General features: G+C 46.9%; 1 protein-coding gene across 4 annotated transcripts in view; it reads right to left on the bottom strand.

Moving 5' to 3' along the window:
- Window positions 1-24,756, bottom strand: part of LOC124001597 (phosphatidylinositol phosphatase PTPRQ-like) — a 60,581-nt gene that overhangs the window by 21,177 nt on the left and 14,648 nt on the right. For all 4 annotated transcript variants that reach the window (XR_006832824.1, XM_046308525.1, XM_046308543.1 and 1 more), the window contains 11 exons: window positions 18,196-18,265; window positions 17,913-18,112; window positions 17,226-17,454; window positions 16,935-17,063; window positions 16,676-16,822; window positions 16,176-16,339; window positions 7,170-7,701; window positions 3,018-3,179; window positions 2,748-2,927; window positions 1,478-1,585; window positions 1,079-1,360 (listed from right to left, as the gene is read on the bottom strand). Coding sequence is in view for 3 of the 4 variants with exons in the window: in XM_046308525.1 (XP_046164481.1) it covers window positions 1,079-1,360; window positions 1,478-1,585; window positions 2,748-2,927; window positions 3,018-3,179; window positions 7,170-7,701; window positions 16,176-16,339; window positions 16,676-16,822; window positions 16,935-17,063; window positions 17,226-17,454; window positions 17,913-18,112; window positions 18,196-18,265 (2,203 nt within the window). In the remaining variant the exon portion in view is untranslated. The remainder of the gene's footprint in view (window positions 1-1,078; window positions 1,361-1,477; window positions 1,586-2,747; window positions 2,928-3,017; window positions 3,180-7,169; window positions 7,702-16,175; window positions 16,340-16,675; window positions 16,823-16,934; window positions 17,064-17,225; window positions 17,455-17,912; window positions 18,113-18,195; window positions 18,266-24,756) is intronic.

The following is a 24,756-nucleotide window of genomic DNA, read 5'->3' as shown; positions in this document are numbered from 1 at the left end:
ATTCCCATTATTAAAGTGGCTGGAGTTGAGTCAGTGTGTTGGCAGCAGCCACTCAATGTTAGTGGTGGCTGTTTAACAGTCTGATGGCCTTGAGATAGAAGCTGTTTTTCAGTCTCTCGGTCCCAGCTTTGATGCACCTGTACTGACCTCGCCTTCTGGATGATAGCGGGGTGAATAGGCAGTGGCTCGGGTGGTTGTTGTCCTTGATGATCTTTATGGCCTTCCTGTGACATCGGGTGGTGTAGGTGTCCTGGAGGGCAGGTAGTTTGCCCCTGGTGATGCGTTGTGCAGACCTCACTACCCTCTGGAGAGCCTTACGGTTGTGGACAGAGCAGTTGCCGTACCAGACGGTGATACAGCCCGACAGGATGCTCTCGATTGTGCATCAGTAGAAGTTTGTGAGTGCTTTTGGTGACAAGCTGAATTTCCTCAGCCTCCTGAGGTTGAAGAGGCGCTGCTGCGCCTTCTTCACGATGCTGTCTGTGTGGGTGGACCAATTCAGTTTGTCTGTGATGTGTACGCCGAGGAACTTAAAACTTACTACCCTCTCCACTACTGTTCCATCGATGTGGATAGGGGGGTGTTCCCTCTGCTGTTTCCTGAAGTCCACAATCATCTCCTTAGTTTTGTTGACGTTGAGTGTGAGGTTATTTTCCTGACACCACACTCCGAGGGCCATCACCTCCTCCCTGTAGGCCGTCTCGTCTTTGTTGGTAATCAAGCCTACCACATTTGTGTCGTACGCAAACTTGATGATTGAGTTGGAGGCGTGCGTGGCCACGCAGTCGTGGGTGAACAGGGAGTACAGGAGAGGGCTCAGAACGCACCCTTGTGGGGCCCCAGTGTTGAGGATCAGCGGGGTGGATATGTTGTTGCCTACCCTCACCACCTGTGGCGTTAGTGTGTGAATGTGCCTAATTTGTGTGTTTGTGAAATAAAAGTTAAAATAGGGGTGCTTATATTTGTCTTGTTTCACTGCATGTACAAGTGGGTAACCACCCGGAGAGTGGTGTGTGTGTGTGTGTGTTTGTATGTACTGTATGTGTGTGTGTGTATGTTTGTGTGTGTGTAGACTCACCGTCCTCCCCAGACAGCATAGTGAGTGTGTCTGAGGTGTGGTTCCCGTGTCCGAGGCGTGTGTATGCTCTGACAGACACGTCATAGTAGGAGAACGGCATCAGCCCTGTCAAAGTCACTCTGGGGACAGAGCTGTTCAACACTGCCACAAATGATTGGTTCTTGTACAGGACCTCATACTGTTGGATCACTCCATTGGCTCTCTCCGGGGGCGACCAAGAGAGGGTGGTGGTGGAAGGAGAGGTGTCTACCACTGTTAATCCTATGGGTGGGGAGTCAGGTTCTGAGGGAGAGAGAGAGGGATAACATTGGACTCTCTGTCATGAAACCCACATAATGAGAGAGGTGGGGGTGGGGGTGTGTGTATGTATGTGTATGTATGTGTGTGTGTGCCAGGTACCATCCTCGGGTGTGACAGCGAAGATATCGTCTCGGTCAGACAGAGAGCTCTCTCCTACAGCAGTAGATGCAGCCACTCGCAGCTTATAACCTGTATACTTCTCCAGCCCTGAAACACACAGCAAGCAGCTTATAACCTGTATACTTCCCCAGCCCTGAAACACACAGCAAGCAGCTTATAACCTGTATACTTCCCCAGCCCTGAAACACACAGCAAGCAGTTTATAACCTGTATACTTCCCCAGCCCTGAAACACACAGCAAGCAGCTTATAACCTGTATACTTCCCCAGCCCTGAAACACACAGCAAGCAGCTTATAACCTGTATACTTCCCCAGCCCTGAAACACACAGCAAGCAGCTTATAACCTGTATACTTCCCCAGCCCTGAAACACACAGCAAGCAGCTTATAACCTGTATACTTCCCCAGCCCTGAAACACACAGCAAGCAGCTTATAACCTGTATACTTCCCCAGCCCTGAAACACACAGCAATCAGCTTATAACCTGTATACTTCCCCAGCCCTGAAACACACAGCAAGCATATTATAACCTGTATACTTCCCCAGCCCTGAAACACACAGCAAGCAGCCTATAACCTGTATACTTCCCCAGCCCTGAAACACACAGCAAGCAGCTTATAACCTGTATACTTCCCCAGCCCTGAAACACACAGCAAGCAGCCTATAACCTGTATACTTCCCCAGCCCTGAAACACACAGCAAGCAGCTTATAACCTGTATACTTCCCCAGCCCTGAAACACACAGCAAGCAGCTTATAACCTGTATACTTCCCCAGCCCTGAAACACACAGCAATCAGCTTATAACCTGTATACTTCCCCAGCCCTGAAACACACAGCAAGCAGCTTATAACCTGTATACTTCCCCAGCCCTGAAACACACAGCAAGCAGCTTATAACCTGTATACTTCCCCAGCCCTGAAACACACAGCAAGCAGCTTATAACCTGTATACTTCCCCAGCCCTGAAACACACAGCAAGCAGCTTATAACCTGTATACTTCCCCAGCCCTGAAACACACAGCAAGCAGCTTATAACCTGTATACTTCCCCAGCCCTGAAACACACAGCAAGCAGCCTATAACCTGTATACTTCCCCAGCCCTGAAACACACAGCAAGCAGCTTATAACCTGTATACTTCCCCAGCCCTGAAACACACAGCAAGCAACTTAACACCAATACAACTTCACAGGCTTGAACCATGCCTGTACCATGTGTGTATATGTGTACATACAGCATGTGTGTGAGTTACCTGTGAGCAGTATGCTGGTGTTGTTTGTAACTCTCTGCAGGGCCTGGTTGCTGTGCAGGTTGAGTCCGTAAACGGTGTAATGTATGATTCGTCCGTTGGGGTAGAGGGGCGGAGTCCAGCTGACCAGGATGGAAGTGGAGCTAACATTCTGATAGGACACAGCCACCACTGAGCTAGGAACTATAACAAAAACAACACACAACAATAAAAACAATAATAAACAACAATGACACTATTAAAAAACAATGTATATACAGTATCTATGTGTACCCTGCTCGCGGGTCTTCTCAGAGACGTGTGAGGCAGGACCCTCTCCAATAGCGGTAGCCGCGGTAACAGTGAAGGTGTATTCAGTGAAGGGACTAAGACCAGAGACAAGGTAAGACAGCTCCTCAGACTTCATGTCTATCACCTCCTCTCTCACATACAGTCCTGGAAGACACACACAGTATAGAGGACAGACTGTAGTGCATGGTAACACACCTCACTCTACTCCTCAACTCTATAGTCTTCAATCAAGTTTCTAGTTGTAATGTCACATGCACAGGTACAGTGAAATGCATTTCTTGCTCTAAACCCAACAATGCAGGAATCAATAGTAATGTAATACTAAAAGTATCATAAGGTAGAACAAAGAAAATATGATAAATAAAAATAAGAGAACACAAGTAAGTAAGCAAGCATACAAAAAGTTACAAAAAATGGCAGCAATTTTACAGGGGCCCAACCAATTGTGCTATTATGTGTTTTTTTTCATGTTATTTGTAACTTATTTTGTACATAATGTTTCTGCAACCGTATCTTACGGCAAAAAGCAGCTTCTGGACATCAGGACAGCGATCACTCACCTCGGATTAGACAAGACATTCTCCAAACACCCCACAGGGCCGACATCCCCGTTATTTGCAAGAGGAAGTGACACAGGTACAGAGGACAAAGAGCCGGATGCCTGGTCAGGTCCCGGAGAAGGCGAGTGGGAAAGCTGCCGTTACTGTCAATACTTCTCGCCAACGTGCAATCATTGGACAATAAACTAGACGAGGTACGATCACGAATATCCTACCAACGGGACATCAAAAACTGTAATATCCTATGTTTCACGGAATCGTGGCTGAATGACGACATGGATATTCAGCTAGTGGGATATATGCTGCACCGGCAAGATAGAACAGCACACTCTCCGGTAAGATGAGGGGGGGGGGGGGGGGGGTCTGTGCATATTTGTAAATAACAGCTGGTGCACGAAATCTAAGGAAGTCTCTAGATTTTGCTCGCCTGAAGTAGAGTATATTGTGATAAATTGCAGTCCACACCACCTGCCTAGAGAGTTTTCAGCTATACTTTTCATGGCTGTTTATTTACCACCACAGACAGATGCTGGCACTAAGACCGCATTCAGTCAGCTGTATAAGGAAATAAGAAAACAGGAAACCACTCACCCAGAGGCGGTGCTCCAAGTGGCCAGAGACATTAATGCAGGGAAACTTAAATCAGTTCTAACAAATTTCTATCAACGTGTTAAATGTGCAACCAGAGGGAAAATAATTCTAGATCACCTGTACTCCACTCACAGAGACGCGTAAAAAGCTCTCCCTCGCCTTCCATTTGGTAAATCCGACCACAACTCTATCCTCCTGATTCCTGCTTACAAGCTAAAATTAAAGCAGGAAGCACCAGTGACTCGGTCTATTAAAAAGGTGGTCAGATGACGATGTCCCCACAGTGACCGTATGTACATACCCCAACCAGAAGCCATGGATTACAGGCAACATTCGCACTGAGCTAAAGGGTAGAGCTGCCACCTTTCAAGGTGCAGGACTCTAACCCGGAAGCTTACAAGAAATCCTGCTGTGCCCTGCGACGAACCATCAAACAGGCAAAGTGTCAATACAGAGCTAAGATTGAATCATACTACACCGGCTTTGATGCTTGTCTTATGTAGCAGGGCTTGCAAACTATTGCAGACTACAAAGGGAAGCACATCCGCGAGCTGCCCAGTGACACAAGCCTACCAGATGAGCTAAATCACTTCTATGCTCGCTTCGAGGCAAGCAACATTGAGACAGCATCAGCTGTTCCGTAGCCGACGTGAGTAGGACCTTTAAACAGGTCAACATACTCAAGGCTGCGGGGCCAGACGGATAACCAGGACGTGTGCTCCGGGCATGTGCTGACCAACTGGCAGGTGTCTTCACTGACATTTTCAACATGTCCCTGATTGAGTCTGTAATACCAACATGTTTCAAGCAGACCACCATAGTCCCTGTGCCCAAGAACATAAAGGCAACCTGCCTAAATTACTACAGACTGGTAGCACTCACGTCCGTAGCCATGAAGTGCTTTGAAAGGTTGGTAATGGCTCACATTAACACCATTATCCCAGAAACCCTAGACCCACTCCAATTTGCATACCGCTCAAACAGATCTATAGATGATGCAATCTCTATTGCACTCCACACTGCCCTTTCCCACCTGGACAAAAGGAACACTAATGTGAGAATGCTATTCATTGACTACAGCTCAGCGTTTAACAGCGTTGTGGGTGAACAGGGATTACAGGAGGGGACTGAGCACTAACTGAGCACAAAGCTTATCACTGAGCTAGATAGCAGATAGATAGCAACACATCTGCCACGATGATTCTCAAAACTGGAGCTCCCCAGGGGTACGTGCTCAGTCCCCTCTTGTACTCCCTGTTCACCCACGACTGCATGGCCAGGCACAACTCCAACACCATCATTAAGTTTGCAGACGACACAACAGTGGTAGGCCTGATCACCGACAACGACGAGACAGCCTATAGGGAGGAGGTCAGAGACCTGGCCGGGTGGTGCCAGAATAACAACCTATCCCTCAGCGTAACCAAGACTAAGGAGATGATTGTGGACTACAGGATAAAGAGGACCGAGCACGCCCCCATTCTCATCGATGGGGCTGTAGTGGTGCAGGTTGAGATCTTCAAGTTCCTCGGTGTCCACATCAACAACAAATTAGAATGGTCCAAACACACCAAGACAGTCGTGAAGAGGGCACGACAAAGCCTATTCCACCTCAGGAAACAAAACAAAAAAATGGCATGGGTGCTGAGATCCTCAAAAGGTTCTACAGCTGCAACATCGAGAGCATCACTGCCTGGTACAGCAATTGCTCGGCCTCTGACCACAAGGCACTACAGAGGGTAGTGCGTAAGGCCCAGTACTTCACTGGGGCTAAGCTGCCTGCCATCCAGGACCTCTACACCAGGCGGTGTCAGAGGAAGGCCCTAAAAATAGTCAAAGACCCCAGCCACCTCAGTCAAAGACTGTTCTCTCTACTACCGCATGACAAGCGGTACCGGAGTGCCAAGTCTAGGACAAAAGGCTTCTCAATAGATTTGACCCCCAAGCCATAAGACTCCTGAACAGGTAATCAAATGGCTACCCAGACTATTTGCATTGTGTGCCCCCCCCAACCCCTCTTTTACGCTGTTGCTACTCTCTGTTTATCATATATGTATAGTCACTTTAACTATACATTGATGTACATAGTACCTCATTTGGGCCGACCAACCAGTGCTTGCGCACATTGGCTAACCGGGCTATCTGTATTGTGTCCCACCACCCGCCAACCCCTCTTTTACCCTACTGCTACTCTCTGTTCATCATATATGCATAGTCACTTTAACCATATCTACATGTACATACTACCTCTAACAGCCTATGTAGCCTGTAGCCTTACACTACAGTATGTAGCCTCGCTAATTTTATAGCCTTGCTACTGTATTTGGCCTGTCTTTTTACTGTTGTTTTATTTCTTTACTTACCTATTGTTCCCCTAATACCTTTTTTGCACTATTGGTTAGAGCCTGTAAGTAAGCATTTCAAAGTAAAGTCCACACCTGTTGTATTTGCCGCACATGACAAATAATTTGATTTGATTTATATATAGGGTTAGTCAGTTCCAGTACCATATTTACAATGTGCAGGGATACTGGAGTGATGGAGGTAGATATGTATAGTGTTAAAGCTGCAATATGTAACTTTTCCGGCGACCCAACGAAATTCACATAATAATGTTTGTTATAGATCTGTCATTGGTATTGAAAGCAAGTCTAAGACGCGTTGGATCTGTTCTATGCGCGATATTTCTATGCTTCCCGTTCTTAAGTTTCGCGTTTGTGTCTTGTGTTCGGTTTTGTACACCAGCTTCAAACAACTGTAAATACTAGATTTCTGGTTATTTAAAATATATTTTACAGTGGTATAGATTGTACAATGATTCTCTACTCTTTGAGTGCTTGTTTGGTCATGTAAACTGAAATTAGGAGAAATATTAGAATTTTAGCAACCAGGAAAGGGCAGAGCCATTTCTGCATATTGCACCTTTAAAATGGTTTAGAGGTTAAAAGGTGAAATGGTTATAGGTTAGTGGTGAGTGCAGTACCTCCCGGGGTGCTGGAGGCTGCAGCCCTGGTGGAGGGGAGTGTCTGGAGGTGTCCTGTGACTGCAGGTGCAGAACGGGTGGAGAGGCGTGGCTGGCCAGAGGTGAGCTGGCCGAGATGTGAGTTGGCAGTGAGCCAGGGGAGGGGTGTGGCCGGGGTTGAAGAGGTCAGGGAGAGGACAGAAGTCCCTGAAGTTACAGCATCAAAGGTCATAGGGGAGGAGTCTGGAAAGTCAGAGGTCTGGTCAGTCCCAGGGCCCATACTGGTCAGACTGGGGCTCTCAGTGACTGTGGGGACAGTGTAATTGTTGTGGTCAAGGTTAGGATTATGGTCAGGGGGGGTTGAAGCGCTGTGTGTGCGGCTGGTTGTGGTCATGGTCATGCCAGTGATGACTGTGTGGTCGGACAGGGTGACCGTGAATGGAAGTGGAGAGGTGGTCAGGCTGAGGTCAGCTGATCTCTTACGCCGCAGAGAGTCACCAGGGATACCTGGCACTAATGTTCCATCACCATGGAGATCAGTGTCATTTAGGTTCTGAAGATAAGAGGAAAACATCAGGCACAAACACACACACACACAATCGTTTGTTTTACAATCGTTTGTTTTGCTTCAAAACCTACCCCTAAGCATTACCTTAAACCCTAACCCTAACACCTTGGTCCTAACCCCTAACCCTAATTCTAACCCTAACCCTAAACCAGGTATGGGCAACTTTGAACCCATCATGAGGGGCCGCAGTTGCTCGGGGGTCAGGGGTACCCCCTGAGTTCCTAAATAAAAAAATATATATACAGTACCAGTCAAAAGTTTGGACACACCTTCTCACTCAATGATTTTTCTTTATTTTTACTATATTCTACATTGTAGAATAATAGTGAAGACATCGAAGACATCAAAACTATGAAATAACACATATGGAATCATGTAGGAACCAAAAAACTGTTAAACAAATCAACATATATTTTATATTTCAGGTTCATCAAAGTAGCCACCATTTGCCTTGATGACAGCTTTGCACACTCTTGGCATTCTCTCAACCAGCTTCATCTGGAATGCTTTTCTAACAGTCTTGAAAAAGTTCCAACATATGCTGAGCACTGCTTTTCCTTCACTCCGTGGTCCTACTCATCCCAAACCATCTCACTTGGGTTGAGGTTGGGTGATTGTGGAGGCCAGGTCATCTGATGGACCACTCCATCATTCTCCTTCTTGGTAAAATAGCTCTTACGGTTGCCGACAGATAAGGCAGCTCTGCTTCTAGCTCCTAAGTAACTAAGTATTTATTTTTTTGCGTGTTATTTCTTACATTATTAGCCCAGGAAATGTTTTGTGCTATTACATACAGCCGGAAATAACTTTTGGATATCAGAGCGGCGGTAACTCACCAGCATTACGACCTGGAATATGACTTTTCAGAATTGGATCCTTTGTTCGTACCTCCCAGGGCAATTGAACTGATTCCAGAGGCTTATCCAAAACACAGCTGGGGGAGCAGAGGTATTCGGAGTGGACTTCTAGTCCGACTCAGGAGGCACGCATCCACCACTTCCGAGTATATTACTCGCTAATGTTCCGACTTTGGATAATAAAATAGACGAGTTCAGGGCGAGAATCTCCTTCCGGAGAGACATAAGGGATTGTAACATACTCTGTTACACGGAAACAAGGCTCTCTCGGGATATACTGTCTTTGTCCATACAGCCAGCTGAGGTCTCAGTATATTTTGCAGACATGAATAAAGAACTCTCCGGGAAGAAGAAAGGCAGAGGTGTATGTTTCATGATTAACCACTCATGGTGTGATTGTGATAACATACAGAAACTCAAGTCATTTTGTTCACCCGACCTACAATACCTCACAATGAAATGTAGACTGTATTACCTCCCAAGAGAATTCTCTTCGGTTATAGTCACAGCCGTGTATATTCCCATTCAAGCCGATACCACGACAGCCCTCAAAGAACTTCACTGGATTTATGCAAACTGGAAACCACATATCCTGAGGCTGCATTTATTGTAACTGGGGATTTTAACAAAGCAAATTTGAGGAAAAAGCTACAGAAGTTCTATCAACACATTGACTGTACCACTCGTGCTGCTAAAACACTCAACCACTGCTACTTCAACGACCAGGATGCCTGCAAGGCCCTCCCCTGCCCTCCCTTTGGCAAATCCAAATAGGCAGAAACTCAAACAGGAAGTAGCCGTGCTATGGACTATTCAACGCTGGTCTGACCAATCGGAATCCACGCTTCAAGATTGTTTTGATCATGCGGACTGGGATATGTTCCGGGTAGCCTCTGAGAATAACATTGACGAATACACGGATATGGTGACTGAGTTGATCAAGAAGTGTATAGGAGATGTTGTGCCCACTGTGACTATTAAAACCTACCATAACCAGAAACCGTGGCTCGATGGCAGCATTTGCGCAAAACTGAAAACGCGAACCACCGCATTTAACCATGGCAAGGTGACTGGGAATATGGCCGAATACAAACAGTGTAGTTATTCCCTCTGTAAGGCAATCAAACAGGCAAAACGTCAGTATAGAGACAAAGTGGAGACGCAATTCAACGGCTCAGAAACGAGACGCATGTGGCAAGCCACGTCGCGGACACTGACGCCTTCCGGCCCAGATGGCATCCCTAGCCAAGTCCTTAGAGCATACACAGACCATCTGGCTGGAGTGTTTAGGACATATTCAATCTGTTCCTATCCCAGTCTGCTGTCCCCACTTGCTTCAAGATGTCCGCCACTGTTCCTGTACCCAAGAAAGCAATGGTAACTGAACTAAATGACTATAGCACTCACTTCTGTCATCATGAAATGCTTTGAGAGGATAGTTAAGGACCGTATCACCCGTACCTTACCGGACTCCCTAGACCCACCTCAATTTGCTGACCGCCGCAATAGATCCACAGACGATGCAATTGTCATCGCACTGCACACTGCCCTATCCCATCTGGACAAGAGGAATACCTATATAAGAATGCTGTTGATTTACTATAGATCAACATTCAACACTATAGTACCATCCAAGCTCCTCAATAAGCTTGGAGACCTGGGTCTGAACCTCGCCCTGTGCGACTGGGTCCTGGATTTGTTGACGGGCCGACCCCAAGGTGGTGAAGGCAGGAAACAACAACTCCACTTCACTGATCCTCAACACAGGGGCCCCACAAGGCTGCGTGCTTAACCCCCTCCTGTACTCCCTGTTCATCCACGACTGCGTGGCCAAACACAGCTCCAACACCATCATGAAGTTTGCTGACGACACAACAGTGGTAGGCCTGATCATCGACAACGATGAGATGGCCTATAGGGAGGAGGTCAGAGATCTGGCAGTGTGGTGCCAGGACAACAACCTCTCCCTCAATGTGAGCAAGATAAAGGAGATGATCGTGGACTACAGGAAAAGGTGGCCCGAACAGATCCCATTAACATCAACGGGGCCGTAGTCGAGCGGGTCGAGACCTTCAAGTTCCTTGGTGTCCACATCACCAACAAACTATCATGGTCCAAACATACCAAGACAGTTGTGAAGAGGGCACGACAAAACCTTCTCCCCCTCAGGAGACTGAAAAGATTTGGCATGGGTCCCCAGATCCTCAAAAGGTTCTACAGCTGCACCATCTTAGAGCATCCTGACGTGTTGCATCACCGCCTGGTATGGCAAATGCTTGGCATCTGACCGTAAGGCGCTACAGAGGGTTGTGCGAACGGCCCAGTACATCACTGGGGCCAAGCGTCCTGCCATCCAGGACCTACATAACAGGTGGTGTCAGAGGGAAGCCCATAAAATTGTCAGAGACTCGCGTCACCCAAGTTATAGACTGTTTTCTCTGCTACTGCATGGCAACCAGTACCGGAGCGCCAAGCCTAGGACCAAAAGGCTGCTCAACACCTGAAGAATTCATAAAAATCCCCACCGGACAATTTACTTTGATTAAACTCCCCCTCTCCCTTTTGTACACTGCTGCTACTCACTGTTTGTTTGTTACCTATGCATAGCCACTTCGCCCCCACCTACATGTACAGATTACCTCAACTAGCCTGTACCTCTTCACTGACTCGGTACCGGTGCCCCCTGTATATAGCCTCGTTATTGTTTTTCTTATTGTGTTACTTTTTATTATTAACCTACTTGGTAAATATTTTCTTCTTCTTGAACTGCACTGTTGGTTAAGGGCTTGTAAGTAAGCATTTCACGGTAATGTCTACACATGTTGTGTGTATGGCACATGTGGAAAATAAAGTTTGATTTGATTTCACGCACACCTCCAACTCAATCACCAAGTTTTCAGATGACACAACAGTAGTAGGCCTGATTACCAACAATTACGAGACAGCATACAGAGATGAAGTGAGGGCCCTGGGAGTGTGGTGCCAGGAAAATAACCTCTCACTCAATGTCGACAAAACAAAGGAGCTGATCGTGGACTTCAGGAAACCGTAGAGGGAGCACGCCCCTATCCACATCGATGGGATCGAAGTAGAGCAGGTGGAAAGCTTCACGTTCCTCGGCATACATATCACTGACGATCTGAAATGGTCCACCCTCTGCAGCAGAGGTAACTCCAGGTCTTCCTTTCCTGTGGCAGTCCTCATGAGAGCCAGTTTCATCATAGCGCTTGATGGTTTTTAAGATTGCCCTTGAAGAAAGTCCTTGAAATCTTCCGTACTGACTGACCTTCATGTCTTAAAGTAATGGTGGACTGTATAATTTTCTTTGCTTATTTGAGCTGTTCTTGCCATAATATGGACTTGGTCTTTTACCAAATAGGGCTATCTTCTGTAAACCACCCTACCTTGTCAAAACACATCTGATTGGCTCTAACGCATTAAGAAGGAAAGAAATTGCAGAAATTAAATATTAACAAGGCACACCTGTTAATTGAAATGCATTCCAGGTGACTACCTCATGTGTCATGTTTTGTCTTATATTGTCTTGTCATTTTGCTTTCCCTTCTGTTCGTTTTCCCCCTGCTGGTCTTATTAGGTTCGTTCCCTTTTTTTCTCTCTCCCTCCGTCTCTCTCCTCTCTCTATCGTTCCGTTCCTGCTCCCAGCTGTTCCTCATTCTCCTACTCACTCATTTAGTCTTTCCACACCTGTTCCCTATCTTGTCCTCTGATTAGAGTCCCTATTTCTCCCCTTGTTTTCCGTTTCTGTCCTGTCGGATCCTTGTATATTGTTCACCGTGCTGTGTCTTTGTCTCGCCCTGTCGTGTCGTGTTTCCCTCAGATGCTGCGTGGTGAGCAGGTGTCTGAGTCTGCTACGGTCAGTGCCTTCCCGAGGCAATCTACAGTTTATGGTCGAGTCTCCAGTCTGTCCTCGTCATTACGAGTGGAATTGTTTTTTTATGCTTTGTTTACCGCTCCGATTTGTCTAGGAGTATTGCATATTTCCGTTACTGGAATAAAGACTCTGTTTTCGCCAAGTCGCTTTTGAGTCCTCATTCACCTGCATAACAGAAGGATCCGACCAAGAATGGACCCAGCGACTATGGATTCTCTCTACTCTACTCTCGAGTTCCAGGGAGCGATGCTCGGCAGACACGAGCAGGAATTGTCTGCTGCTCGGCATGCCGTTGAGACCCTGGCCGCTCAGGTCTCCGACCTCTCAGGACAGTATCAGAGTCTTCGTCTCGTGCCACCAGCTACTTCCTGGTCTTCCGAGTCTCCGGAACCTAGGGTTAATAACCCACCATGTTACTCTGGGCAGCCCACTGAGTGCCGCTCCTTTCTCACCCAGTGTGATATTGTGTTCTCTCTCCAACCCAACACATACTCAAGAGAGAGAGCTCGGATTGCCTACGTCATATCACTCCTTACTGGTCGGGCTCGGCAGTGGGGCACAGCTATCTGGGAGGCAAGCGCTGAGTGTACTAACGATTATCTGAACTTTAAAGAGGAGATGATAAGGGTTTTTGATCGTTCAGTTTTTGGGAAAGAAGCTTCCTGGTCCCTGTCTTCCCTATGTCAAGGTAATCGATCCATAACGGATTACTCTATAGAGTTTCGCACCCTTGCTGCCTCCAGTAACTGGAACGAGCAGGCGTTGCTCGCTCGTTTTCTGGAGGGACTCCACGCTAAGGTTAAGGATGAGATTCTCTCTCGGGAGGTTCCATCCAGCGTGGATTCTTTGATTGAACTCGCTATTCGCATTGAACGACGGGTAGATCTTCGTCACCGAGCTCATAGAAGAGAGCTCGCGTTAACTGTGTCTCCCCTCTCTCCGACACTACCATCTTTCCCCACTGACTCTGGCGTTGAGCCCATGCAGCTGGGGGGTATTCGCATTTCGACTAAGGAGAGGGAACGGAGAATCACCAACCGCCTCTGTCTCTATTGCGGTTCCGCTGGTCATTTTGTCATTTCATGTCCAGTTAAAGGCCAGAGCTCATCAGTAAGCGGAGGGCGACTGATAAGCGCTACTAGACGGTCCTCTCCATCAAGTACCTGTACTACCTTACCGGTCCATCTACGCTGGACCGGATCGGCAGCTTCCTGCAGTGCATTAATAGACTCTGGGGCGGAGGGCTGTTTTATGGACGAAGCCTGGGCTCGGGAACATGACATTCCTCTCAGACAGTTAGGGAGCCCACGGTCATGTTCGCCTTGGATGGTAGTCCTCTCCCCAGTATATTATGTGAAACACTACCTTTAACCCTCACTGTATCTGGTAACCATAGTGAGACCATTTCTTTTTTGATTTTTTGTTCACCTTTTACACCTGTTGTTTTGGGTCATCCCTGGCTAGTGTGTCATAATCCTTCTTTTGATTGGTTTAGTAATTCTATCCTTTCCTGGAACGTTTCTTGTCATGTGAAGTGTTTAATGTCTGCTATTCCTCCTGTTTGTTCTGTCCCCTCTTCTCAGGAGGAACCTGGTGATTTGACAGGAGTGCCGGAGGAATATCATGATCTGCGCTCGGTCTTCAGTCGGTCCAGAGCCAACTCCCTTCCTCCTCACCGGTCGTATGATAGTTGTTCTGATCTCCTCAAGAAGCGTTTTGCATCCGCTCCTATCCTTGTTGCACCTGACGTCACTAAACAGTTTATTGTCGAGGTTGACGCGTCGGGGGTGGGCGTGGGAGCCATTCTGTCCCAGCGCTCCGATACTGACGATGGGGTCCACCCTTGCGCGTATTTTTCTCATCGCCTGTCACCGTCGGAACATAACTATGATGTGGCTAACCGTGAACTGCTCGCCATCCGTTTAGCCCTAGGCAAATGGCGACAGTGGTTGGAGGGGCGACCGTTCCTTTGTCGTTTGGACTGACCAAAGGAACCTTGAGTACATCCGTTCTGCCAAACGACTGAATGCGCGTCATGCTCGTTGGGCGTTGTTTTTCGCTCGTTTCGAGTTCGTTATTTCTTATTGCCCGGGTACTAAGAACACCAAGCCTCATGCTTTATCCCGTCTCTTTAGTTCTTCTGTGGCTTCTACCGATCCCGAGGGGATCCTTCCTGTTGGGCGTGTTGTCGGGTTGACAGTCTGGGGAATTGAAAGACAGGTTAAGCAAGCACTCACGCACACTGCGTCGCCGCGCGCTTGTCCTAGTAACCTTCTTTTCGTTCCTGTTTCTACTCGTCTGGCTGTTCTTCAGTGGGCTCACTCTGCCAAGTTAGCTGGCCATCCCGGCGTTCGAGGTACTCTTGCTTCTATTCGCCAGCGCTTTTGGTGGCCTACTCAGGAGCGTGACACGCGCCGTTTCGTGGCTGCGTGTTCGGACTGCGCGCAGAATAAGTCTGGTAATTTTTTTCTGCTTCTGCTCCTGGTCTTGCTGGGTCTCAGTCTGTTCCCTGCCACCGCATCTCTCCTGTTCTTGTTCCTGCCCTTGCTGTGTCTCAGTCTGTCCCTAGTTGTTACTCTCCTGGCCTGTTTGGTCCCGTTTGCTCTAAAGCTTTCAGTTCTCTACCCGTGTCTCATTTTTTTTTTAGAGTAGTACCCTAGTTTCCCTTTTTATCGTTTTCCGTTACGGTCCTGAGGAGAGGAGTTGGGTTCTTTCTCGGGACGTGCTGGACCGTTTGTGATTTATGATTTCCTCCGTTGCCGCCAGTGTTCCTCCTCGAGTGTGCCAGGAGGCGCTCGGTGAGTGGGGGGGTACTGTCATGTTTTGTCTTATATTGTCTTGTCATTTTGCTTTCCCTTCTGTTCGTTTTCCCCCTGCTGGTCTTATTAGGTTCGTTCCCTTTTTTTCTCTCTCCCTCCGTCTCTCTCCTCTCTCTATCGTTCCGTTCCTGCTCCCAGCTGTTCCTCATTCTCCTACTCACTCATTTAGTCTTTCCACACCTGTTCCCTATCTTGTCCTCTGATTAGAGTCCCTATTTCTCCCCTTGTTTTCCGTTTCTGTCCTGTCGGATCCTTGTATATTGTTCACCGTGCTGTGTCTTTGTCTCGCCCTGTCGTGTCGTGTTTCCCTCAGATGCTGCGTGGTGAGCAGGTGTCTGAGTCTGCTACGGTCAGTGCCTTCCCGAGGCAATCTACAGTTTATGGTCGAGTCTCCAGTCTGTCCTCGTCATTACGAGTGGAATTGTTTTTTTATGCTTTGTTTACCGCTCCGATTTGTCTAGGAGTATTGCATATTTCCGTTACTGGAATAAAGACTCTGTTTTCGCCAAGTCGCTTTTGAGTCCTCATTCACCTGCATAACATCATGAAGCTGGTTGAGAGAATGCCAAGAGTGTGCAAAGCTGTCATCAAGGCAAAGGGTGGCTACCTCGAAGAATCTCAAACATAAATATATTTTGATTTGTTATCACTTTTTTGGTTACTACATGATTCCATGTGTTATTTCATAGTTTTGATGTCTTCACTACTATTCAACAATGTAGAAAATAGTAAAAATAAAGAAAAACCCTGGAATGAGTAGATGTGTCCAAACCATTAACTGGTACTGTATACATTTTGTTCTCCACTTGTCTGAATTGTACTTGTTTTGTTATCCTTGTGAGGACTTCTGGTCCTCACAAGGATAGTAAAACCAGATCCACAGAGTGGTACCAGTGTTCCGGTGAGAGTGATGTCCTGCAGCAGTGTGTTGTCAGACAGAACCAGGAGTCTGTACTGTGTGATCAGACCATTGGGTTGGGCAGGGCTTCTCCAACTCACACCCACCGACACAGAGTCTAGTGCTACTGCCTGCAGAGCCTGCACCGCACTGGGAGCTACACGCGCGCGCACACACACACACACACACACACACACACACACACACACACACACACACACACACACACACACACACACACACACACACACACACACACACACACACACACACACACACACACACACACACACACACACACACACACACACACACACACACACACACACGGAGAGAGTACCAGACAGTCTTAGAGACAATGTTAGAGAACCAGGCAGAATGTTTAGATATTCAAGGTAGGAAAATACTTCTGCACTCACCTCGTTGACCAATAGGGAAAGGAAAACTACTGCACTGGTAGAGCACATCACTCAAGACATGTGTCTGTTCTTACCCTCAGCATTTGTCAGTACTGCAGAAAAGGCCTCAGGCCCCAGCAGGCCAGCAGACTTGGCCCGGACCTCTACTCTGTAGTGTGTGTAGGGAGTCAGACCAGAGTATGCAAACTTCAGGTCCCCTGTGCTGTTCTCATAGATAAACCCTGACACACACAGTGTTAGGGTTAGATCTGCCACCTTCAGTGTTTTTACTTCAGCAACTATTTTAAATGTACTGTATATGTGTGTGTCTGCAATGTGGGCGTGTGTGTGTACCTGTGGGGCCGTAGAGATGGGTGATGTAGCTGAAGCGTCCGGTAACAATGGTTGGCGGATCCCAGGAGACAGAGACTGACTTAGACGTCACATTCCATACCAACAGGTTGTAGGGAGGGTCCTCTGGGGCTGCAGCACACAAATGCATATTCACATGGTGAGAGAGAGAGATGAAGCGAGGAATAGATAGTGAGACACGGAGGGATTGAGATGTTGACGGTTATAGAAAGAAATATGGAGAGATGGGAAGAGATATGTAGATGTAGAGAGGTGGAGTGTGTGTCTGTGTACCTGACTCAGGCATGCGGACCATGGTGGAGGCTACCTGTCCCTCTCCGTCGGAGGTGAAAGCAGACACTTCGAAGACGTATGCTGTGTAGGGACGCAGCTGGTCCACCCCTACGGATATTGGCACAGCCCATGTGGCAGCAGGTGGGACGGCTGACAGGGTGACAGGAGGAGAGGACGCTGTCACCTCTGATGGACTTGCGGTCCCACGAGACAGGATTTCTACTGCATCCTACAAACACAGACACACACTGTGTATTTAAGTACACAAAGACAGAGCTTACATTTTTTAACTGCTAATAATATCAGATTTTAAAAGCTGTCTAATGTTTACTGTTAATGTCTGATTGTTTTTGTCTTCATTTTGTTTTAATTCGCTTTGTTGGTTTTTGTCGATGTTGTTTTGTTTTTTCACTTGCTTTGGCACTGTAAACACATGTTTTTTTCCATGCCAATAAATCCACTTTGAATTTAGTTGAATAGAGAGAGAGAGAGTGAAAGAAAGAGAGGGAGAAAAAAAAACTGGAGGCCTGTAAGCATTGCTCTGTTTGGACTGCAATATATTTTCTGAAAGTTGAAAAACCAGTTGAAAAAGCTCATCTCACATCCGTCACAGAGGACCAAAGTAACAGAAGACTATCTCTAGACAGACAGAGAAAGAATGAGAAAGACAAAGACAGACATACGTACGTTGCAGTGTGGTAGCGCTACGGTCATGATTTCCTCAGCATCCAGCTCCAGCATGCGGACGGTCTGACCGGTACGAGCGTGTTTGGCTTTGACCGCAAACTTGTTGATCAGACCGTTGATGCGGAGCGGCAGGAACCACGTGACCACTACGAACGTGTGGTTCTGAGCAAATGCTGTCAGATTAGTCACCAGGCCGGGGGCTTGAGAAAGGGATAGACAAACTGATGTCATTGTCTGTGTGTATAACTGTGTCTGTGTTTGTATGTTATTGTTGGATACCTACGGGCCTCAGCAGTTTTGATGTACATAGACTTGCTATAGGGACCAATGCCAGCAGAGTTTTCTGCTGCAACCTAGATTATATATATATATATATATATATATATATATATATATATATATATATATATATATATATATATATATATATATAGAGAGAGATAGAGAGAGAGAGAGAGAGAGAGAAAGAGAGAGAGAGAGGGAAAGAGAGAGAGAGAGAGAGAGAGAGAGAGAGAGAGAGAGAGAGAGAGAGAGAGAGAGAGAGAGAGAGAGAGGGAAGAGAGAGAGAGAGAGAGAGAGAGAGAGAGAGAGAGAGAGAGAGAGAGAGAGAGAGAGAGAGAGAGGGAAAGAGAGAGAGAGAGAGAGAGAGGGAAAGAGAGAGAGAGTCATTATTACTAATTCAAGATTCAGAACTTTTACTGATGCAACAGCCGCACAACACCAGGCAGGCAGGTACACACACACATAGCCATAGCATCCCACTGCTAGTTTGTCTTTGAAGCTAAGCAGGTTGGGCCTGGTCAATCCCTGGATGGTCCATGCTATCCGGAATCCTTTGGAAGTCCCTACCCCATTGAAGTAGAAATGTAAATGGTAAAGGTATGGGTTAATATTAGGGTTTAGGGTAGGGACATCCCAAGGATCCCAGATAACACTAATCATCCCTGGAAGGGAGACACAGATGATGCTGGCTGTGGTGTTGGGGAGGCCAGATGGGGTCAATATTAAAGGAAATATTAGTCTTAAGGAAATATTCACCCATTTTTAATGTATATAATTTGTGTGCATCTCTGAGCGATTCCCGGGGTCATTTTCATGTGCATCTGAAGTATTCCCCGTTCAATCAGGCATACATTTAGGGGGCGTCCTGGTGGCGCAGCTGTCTAAGACACTGCATCTCAGTGATAGAGGTGTCACTACAGAACCTTGTTCAATTCCAGACTATATCACAACCACCCATGACTGGGAGTCCGAAAGGGCGGCGCACAATTGGCCCAGCGTTGTTAAGGTTTGGCCAGGGTAGGCCGTCCTTGTAAAGAAGAATTTGTTCTTAACGGACTTGCCTAGTTAAATAAATATACAGCCAGTATGACAAGATTTGCATCATATAATGGGTAACTACCGTGTACAGCAGTAGGGCCACAGATTATTTTTGTACCAATCTTTTTGTCAAAATCAATTTCACGGGCCAGAAAAAGGGCAGGTATTTTAAAATATATGAATCCATTATAATTTCTACATCCTCTCTATCTAGTTTTAGACATTCGTGAGTGGCCTGGAGTGTTTTTTAAACCCCAAATAATCATTTCCCCTTTTAAAAAAATGACATAAGGGGTTTTACTCAAACCTCCTGCACAGTGGATTGAATGGGCTCGCGGGCCATAGTTTGCCCAACCCTGCTGTAGATGAGATGTTAAAGTGAGGTTCTGACTCTAATAAGATAATGAAATGGCTACATAGCTTTGAAAATAGAACAGAGAATATTAATAGAAGACCAGGAAGAGAAAAGGAAACAACGGATAGAGATTATTGAATGAGGAGCAGGACAAAGCAGCACATAGCTCGCTCAGTACTGCTGGGTGTGCTTATACAGTACACATAAGTAACGTCTGGTAATGTGACACACACACACACACACACACACACACACACACACACACACACACACACACACACACACACACACACACACACACACACACACACACACACACACACACACACACACACACACACACACACACACACACACACACACACACACACACACAGCCATTCGGGTAATAGCTAGGCCTCAAAACACTGCCCCTACTCGGATGGTATCGCGCCGTCCCAACCTTCGCTCTCTCTCCCCCGCTACTCTCTCCTCTTCCATCCTATCATCTCTTCCCTCTGCTCAAACCTTCTTCAACCTATCTCCTGATTCTGCCTCCTCAACCCTCCTCTCCTCCCTTTCTGCATCCTTTGACTCTCTATGTCCCCTATCTTCCAGGCCGGCTCGGTCCTCCCCTCCCGCTCCGTGGCTTGACGACTCAATGCGAGCTCACAGAACAGGGCTCCGGAAGGCCGAGCGGAAATGGAGGAAAACTCGCCTCCCTGCGGACCTGGCATCCTTTCACTCCCTCCTCTCTACATTTTCCTCCTCTGTCTCTGCTGCTAAAGCCACTTTCTACCACTCTAAATTCCAAGCATCTGCCTCTAACCCTAGGAAGCTCTTTGCCACATTCTCCTCCCTCCTGAATCCTCCTCCCCCTCCCCCCTCCTCCCTCTCTGCAGATGACTTCGTCAACCATTTTGAAAAGAAGATCGACGACATCCGATCCTCGTTTGCTAAGTCAAACAACACCGCTGGTTCTGCTCACACTGCCCTACCCTGTGCTCTGACCTCTTTCTCCCTCTCTCTCCAGATGAAATCTCGCGTCTTGTGACGGCCGGCCGCCCAACAACCTGCCCGCTCGACCCTATCCCCTCCTCTCTTCTCCAGACCATTTCCGGAGACCTTCTCCCTTACCTCACCTCGCTCATCAACTTATCCCTGACCGCTGGCTACGTCCCTTCCGTCTTCAAGAGAGCGAGAGTTGCACCCCTTCTGAAAAAACCTACACTCGATCCCTCCGATGTCAACAACTACAGACCAGTATCCCTTCTTTCTTTTCTCTCCAAAACTCTTGAACGTGCCGTCCTTGGTCAGCTCTCCCGCTATCTCTCTCAGAATGACCTTCTTGATCCAAATCAGTCAGGTTTCAAGACTAGTCATTCAACTGAGACTGCTCTTCTCTGTATCACGGAGGCGCTCCGCACCGCTAAAGCTAACTCTCTCTCCTCTGCTCTCATCCTTCTAGACCTATCGGCTGCCTTCGATACTGTGAACCATCAGATCCTCCTCTCCACCCTCTCCGAGTTGGGCATCTCCGGCGCGGCCCACGCTTGGATTGCGTCCTACCTGACAGGTCGCTCCTACCAGGTGGCGTGGCGAGAATCTGTCTCCTCACCACGCGCTCTCACCACTGGTGTCCCCCAGGGCTCTGTTCTAGGCCCTCTCCTATTCTCGCTATACACCAAGTCACTTGGCTCTGTCATAACCTCACATGGTCTCTCCTATCATTGCTATGCAGACGACACACAATTAATCTTCTCCTTTCCCCTTCTGATGACCAGGTGGCGAATCGCATCTCTGCATGTCTGGCAGACATATCAGTGTGGATGACGGATCACCACCTCAAGCTGAACTTCGGCAAGACGGAGCTGCTCTTCCTCCCGGGGAAGGACTGCCCGTTCCATGATCTCGCCATCACGGTTGACAACTCCATTGTGTCCTCCTCCCAGAGCGCTAAGAACCTTGGCGTGATCCTGGACAACAAACTGTCGTTCTCAACTAACATCAAGGCGGTGGCCCGTTCCTGTAGGTTCATGCTCTACAACATCCGCAGAGTACGACCCTGCCTCACACAGGAAGCGGCGCAGGTCCTAATCCAGGCACTTGTCATCTCCCGTCTGGATTACTGCAACTCGCTGTTGGCTGGGCTCCCTGCCTGTGCCATTAAACCCCTACAACTCATCCAGAACGCCGCAGCCCATCTAGTGTTCAACCTTCCCAAGTTCTCTCACGTCACCCCGCTCCTCCGCTCTCTCCACTGGCTTCCAGTTGAAGCTCGCATCCGCTACAAGACCATGGTGCTTGCCTACGGAGCTGTGAGGGGAACGGCACCTCAGTACCTCCAGGCTCTGATCAGGCCCTACACCCAAATAAGGGCACTGCGTTCATCCACCTCTGGCCTGCTCGCCTCCCTACCACTGAGGAAGTACAGTTCCCGCTCAGCTCAGTCAAAACTGTTCGCTGCTCTGGCTCCCCAATGGTGGAACAAACTCCCTCACGACGCCAGGACAGCGGAGTCAATCACCACCTTCCGGAGACACCTGAAACCCCACCTCTTTAAGGAATACCTAGGATAGGATAAAGTAATCCTTCTCACCCCCCTTAAAATACTTAGATGCACTATTGTAAAGTGGTTGTTCCACTGGATGTCATAAGGTGAATGCACCAATTTGTAAGTCGCTCTGGATAAGAGCGTCTGCTAAATGACTTAAATGTAAATGTAAATGTAAAACAAGGCCTCATGAGATATGTTTATTGCCATAAAGTTTTAATTAAGCAATAAGGCCAGACGACGTGTGGTATATGGCCATTATACCACGGCTAATGGTTGTTCTTATGCACGACGCAACGCGGAGTGGTATTTCGGCCATATATCACAAACCCCCTAGGTGCCTTATTGATATTATATAAACTGGTTGCCAATGTAATTAGAGCAGTTAAAATAAATGTTTTGTCATACCCGTGGTATACGGTCTGATATACCACGGCTGTCAGCCAATCAGCATTCAGGGCTCGAAAACACCCAGTTTATAATCATTTTTAGCTTGACTGTTTTGCATGTTATTTTGGCATTAATATGTGTCACATATCAGTTTGCAAACAATGTAAAAAAAATATATCATTGAGTTAATAAGGTGGCATACAAACATTGTCTCTTTTTTGTTTTCTTGAGTAAGGCAGTTTCAGCCTAGCTCAGTGCTTTCTGTGGTGGTGGGGCAAGACAGCAGAAAATACGGAGTGTTGCACCGTGCTTGGCTCAGTGTTTTGTCACTCATGGGGACACTACGTCACCGCCAAGTCCAAGGGTTAGACCTAAAAAATTGTAGCCCTTTGGGTTCTGCCATCGAGTTACATTAGAAGTGCCCATCCAAGAAGGCCCAAGGTCATTGGCCACAGATAAAATTAAGTAAAATCACGTTATATCTACAGTAACTTATCTAGCAAGCTAGCAGTCATCATCATGAATCAAGTCAACGATCTACTGGCAAATGCTTTTCAATCCTTGTCATATGAAGAGAAATAATGAAGAGAAATTCAGTGCAGTGGTTGTGTGGTCCCAATTCTAGGTTTAATGGTCTCTTTTCCAAGCTTAAAATTATAAACATTCAACATTGGCCATGCTGTCAATCCAGTATGATTTCTGCCGAGCTCAAAACAACTGTTAACTCGGAACTGGGAAATCTGATTTCAGTGAGTTCAAGACTGGGAACTGGGGGAAAAAACGATCTCCGACTGGGAAAATACGTTTTGAACGGTCATCCAACTCTGGCCTCTTTCTAGAGCTACGACCTGAAGATCACAGACGTCATCATGATTTGACTTTTTTTTCAGAGTTCCCAGTTGTTTTGAAAGCGCCATAAATCCAGAGAGTGCCAGACTTTGATGACAAAGTTCAATCACAAAATATACCCACAAAGGACCGCCGAGCCACATTCCTGTTCAAGTGAGCACAGCACAACAAGGTGACATACTGACCAGACCGCACGCGCGCATTTGTCCGCGTGCGCCATTGCATGTAAGTTGATTTTGTCTACGCGATCAGGATACGTAGGTTGAAATATCAAAACAAACTCGGAACCAATTATATTAATTTGGGGATAGGTTGAAAAGCATTAAACATTTATGGTAAATGTTAGCTCATTTGTCCTTGGACATAAACATTGGGTTGTTATTTTACTTGAAATGCACAAGGTTCTTTACTCCGATAATTAATCCACAGATAAAATGGTGAACTGAGTTCATTTCTAGTAATCTCTCCTCCTTCAGGCTTCTTCTTCTTTGGACTTTATATGGCGGTTGTTAACAAACTTTAAGGTGTATTACCACAACCAACTGGACTGGAGTTGGTACCTCAGTTCATCTTTCAATCACCTAAGTGGGTATATGCTCCTAAAAAACATTGAGGAGATGGGAGAGGCAGGACTTGCAGCACGTTGAGTATCACAAATAGAACCAAGTTCTATTTTAGCGCCTGGCTACGCAGATGCTCACTGACGCGCACGAGCAGTGTTGGTGCAATGATAGAATAACATGTATGTGTAAATATACTGTATTTTGCAACGCTCCCGTACGCAATGCGTCCAGTCTGGTCAGCATGTGACTCCAGAAATGTCTTGTATGGTGCTGAATAAATGAAGTAATATGCCACAGAGATATGTATACTGTAGCTATGAAAGTAATACTAAGTGTATGCTGTATAGTAAGCTGTTCATAGCCTATGTGCCTCATCCTTATAATTTGGTATATTTTCCCTTCTTCATTTCATCTACTGTTCTGACTTGGTGGTGCACATGTAGCCTATAACATGTTTTAGAGAAATGTAAACATTGAATATTGTAAGAGCTTTCATCGTCTGCTTATATGCCTCCTTTATTTATCCTACGTTTCAGACTTGGTGAACAGGGAGAACGGCCCATGTTCTGAATTCTGTCGCTGTACATTTCCAAAGTGCTAATCAAATAGTTATATTGACTACGTCCATCGTGGCTTGCTTATTAATGTCTTAATCGAAATTACAGATTGCGTCTTATCCGCTTGTCGTCCCCTTATGCCTTAGTTTGTACATCTCAATTGTCAGTAGAAACCACATTTGTTTAAGCAAATCAGCCATATCAGCAATGTTTTTTTAAAGTCAGTAAATGAGGCTGAATTAACTGTTTCGCTGCCAGACAAGGCTCTGTTGATAAC

Source organism: Oncorhynchus gorbuscha, linkage group LG02 (assembly GCF_021184085.1).
Source record: "Oncorhynchus gorbuscha isolate QuinsamMale2020 ecotype Even-year linkage group LG02, OgorEven_v1.0, whole genome shotgun sequence".
Lineage (NCBI taxonomy): Eukaryota > Metazoa > Chordata > Actinopteri > Salmoniformes > Salmonidae > Oncorhynchus > Oncorhynchus gorbuscha.
The sequence above is the reverse complement of the archived record's forward strand: the minus strand, read 5'-3'. Positions and strand labels throughout refer to the sequence as shown.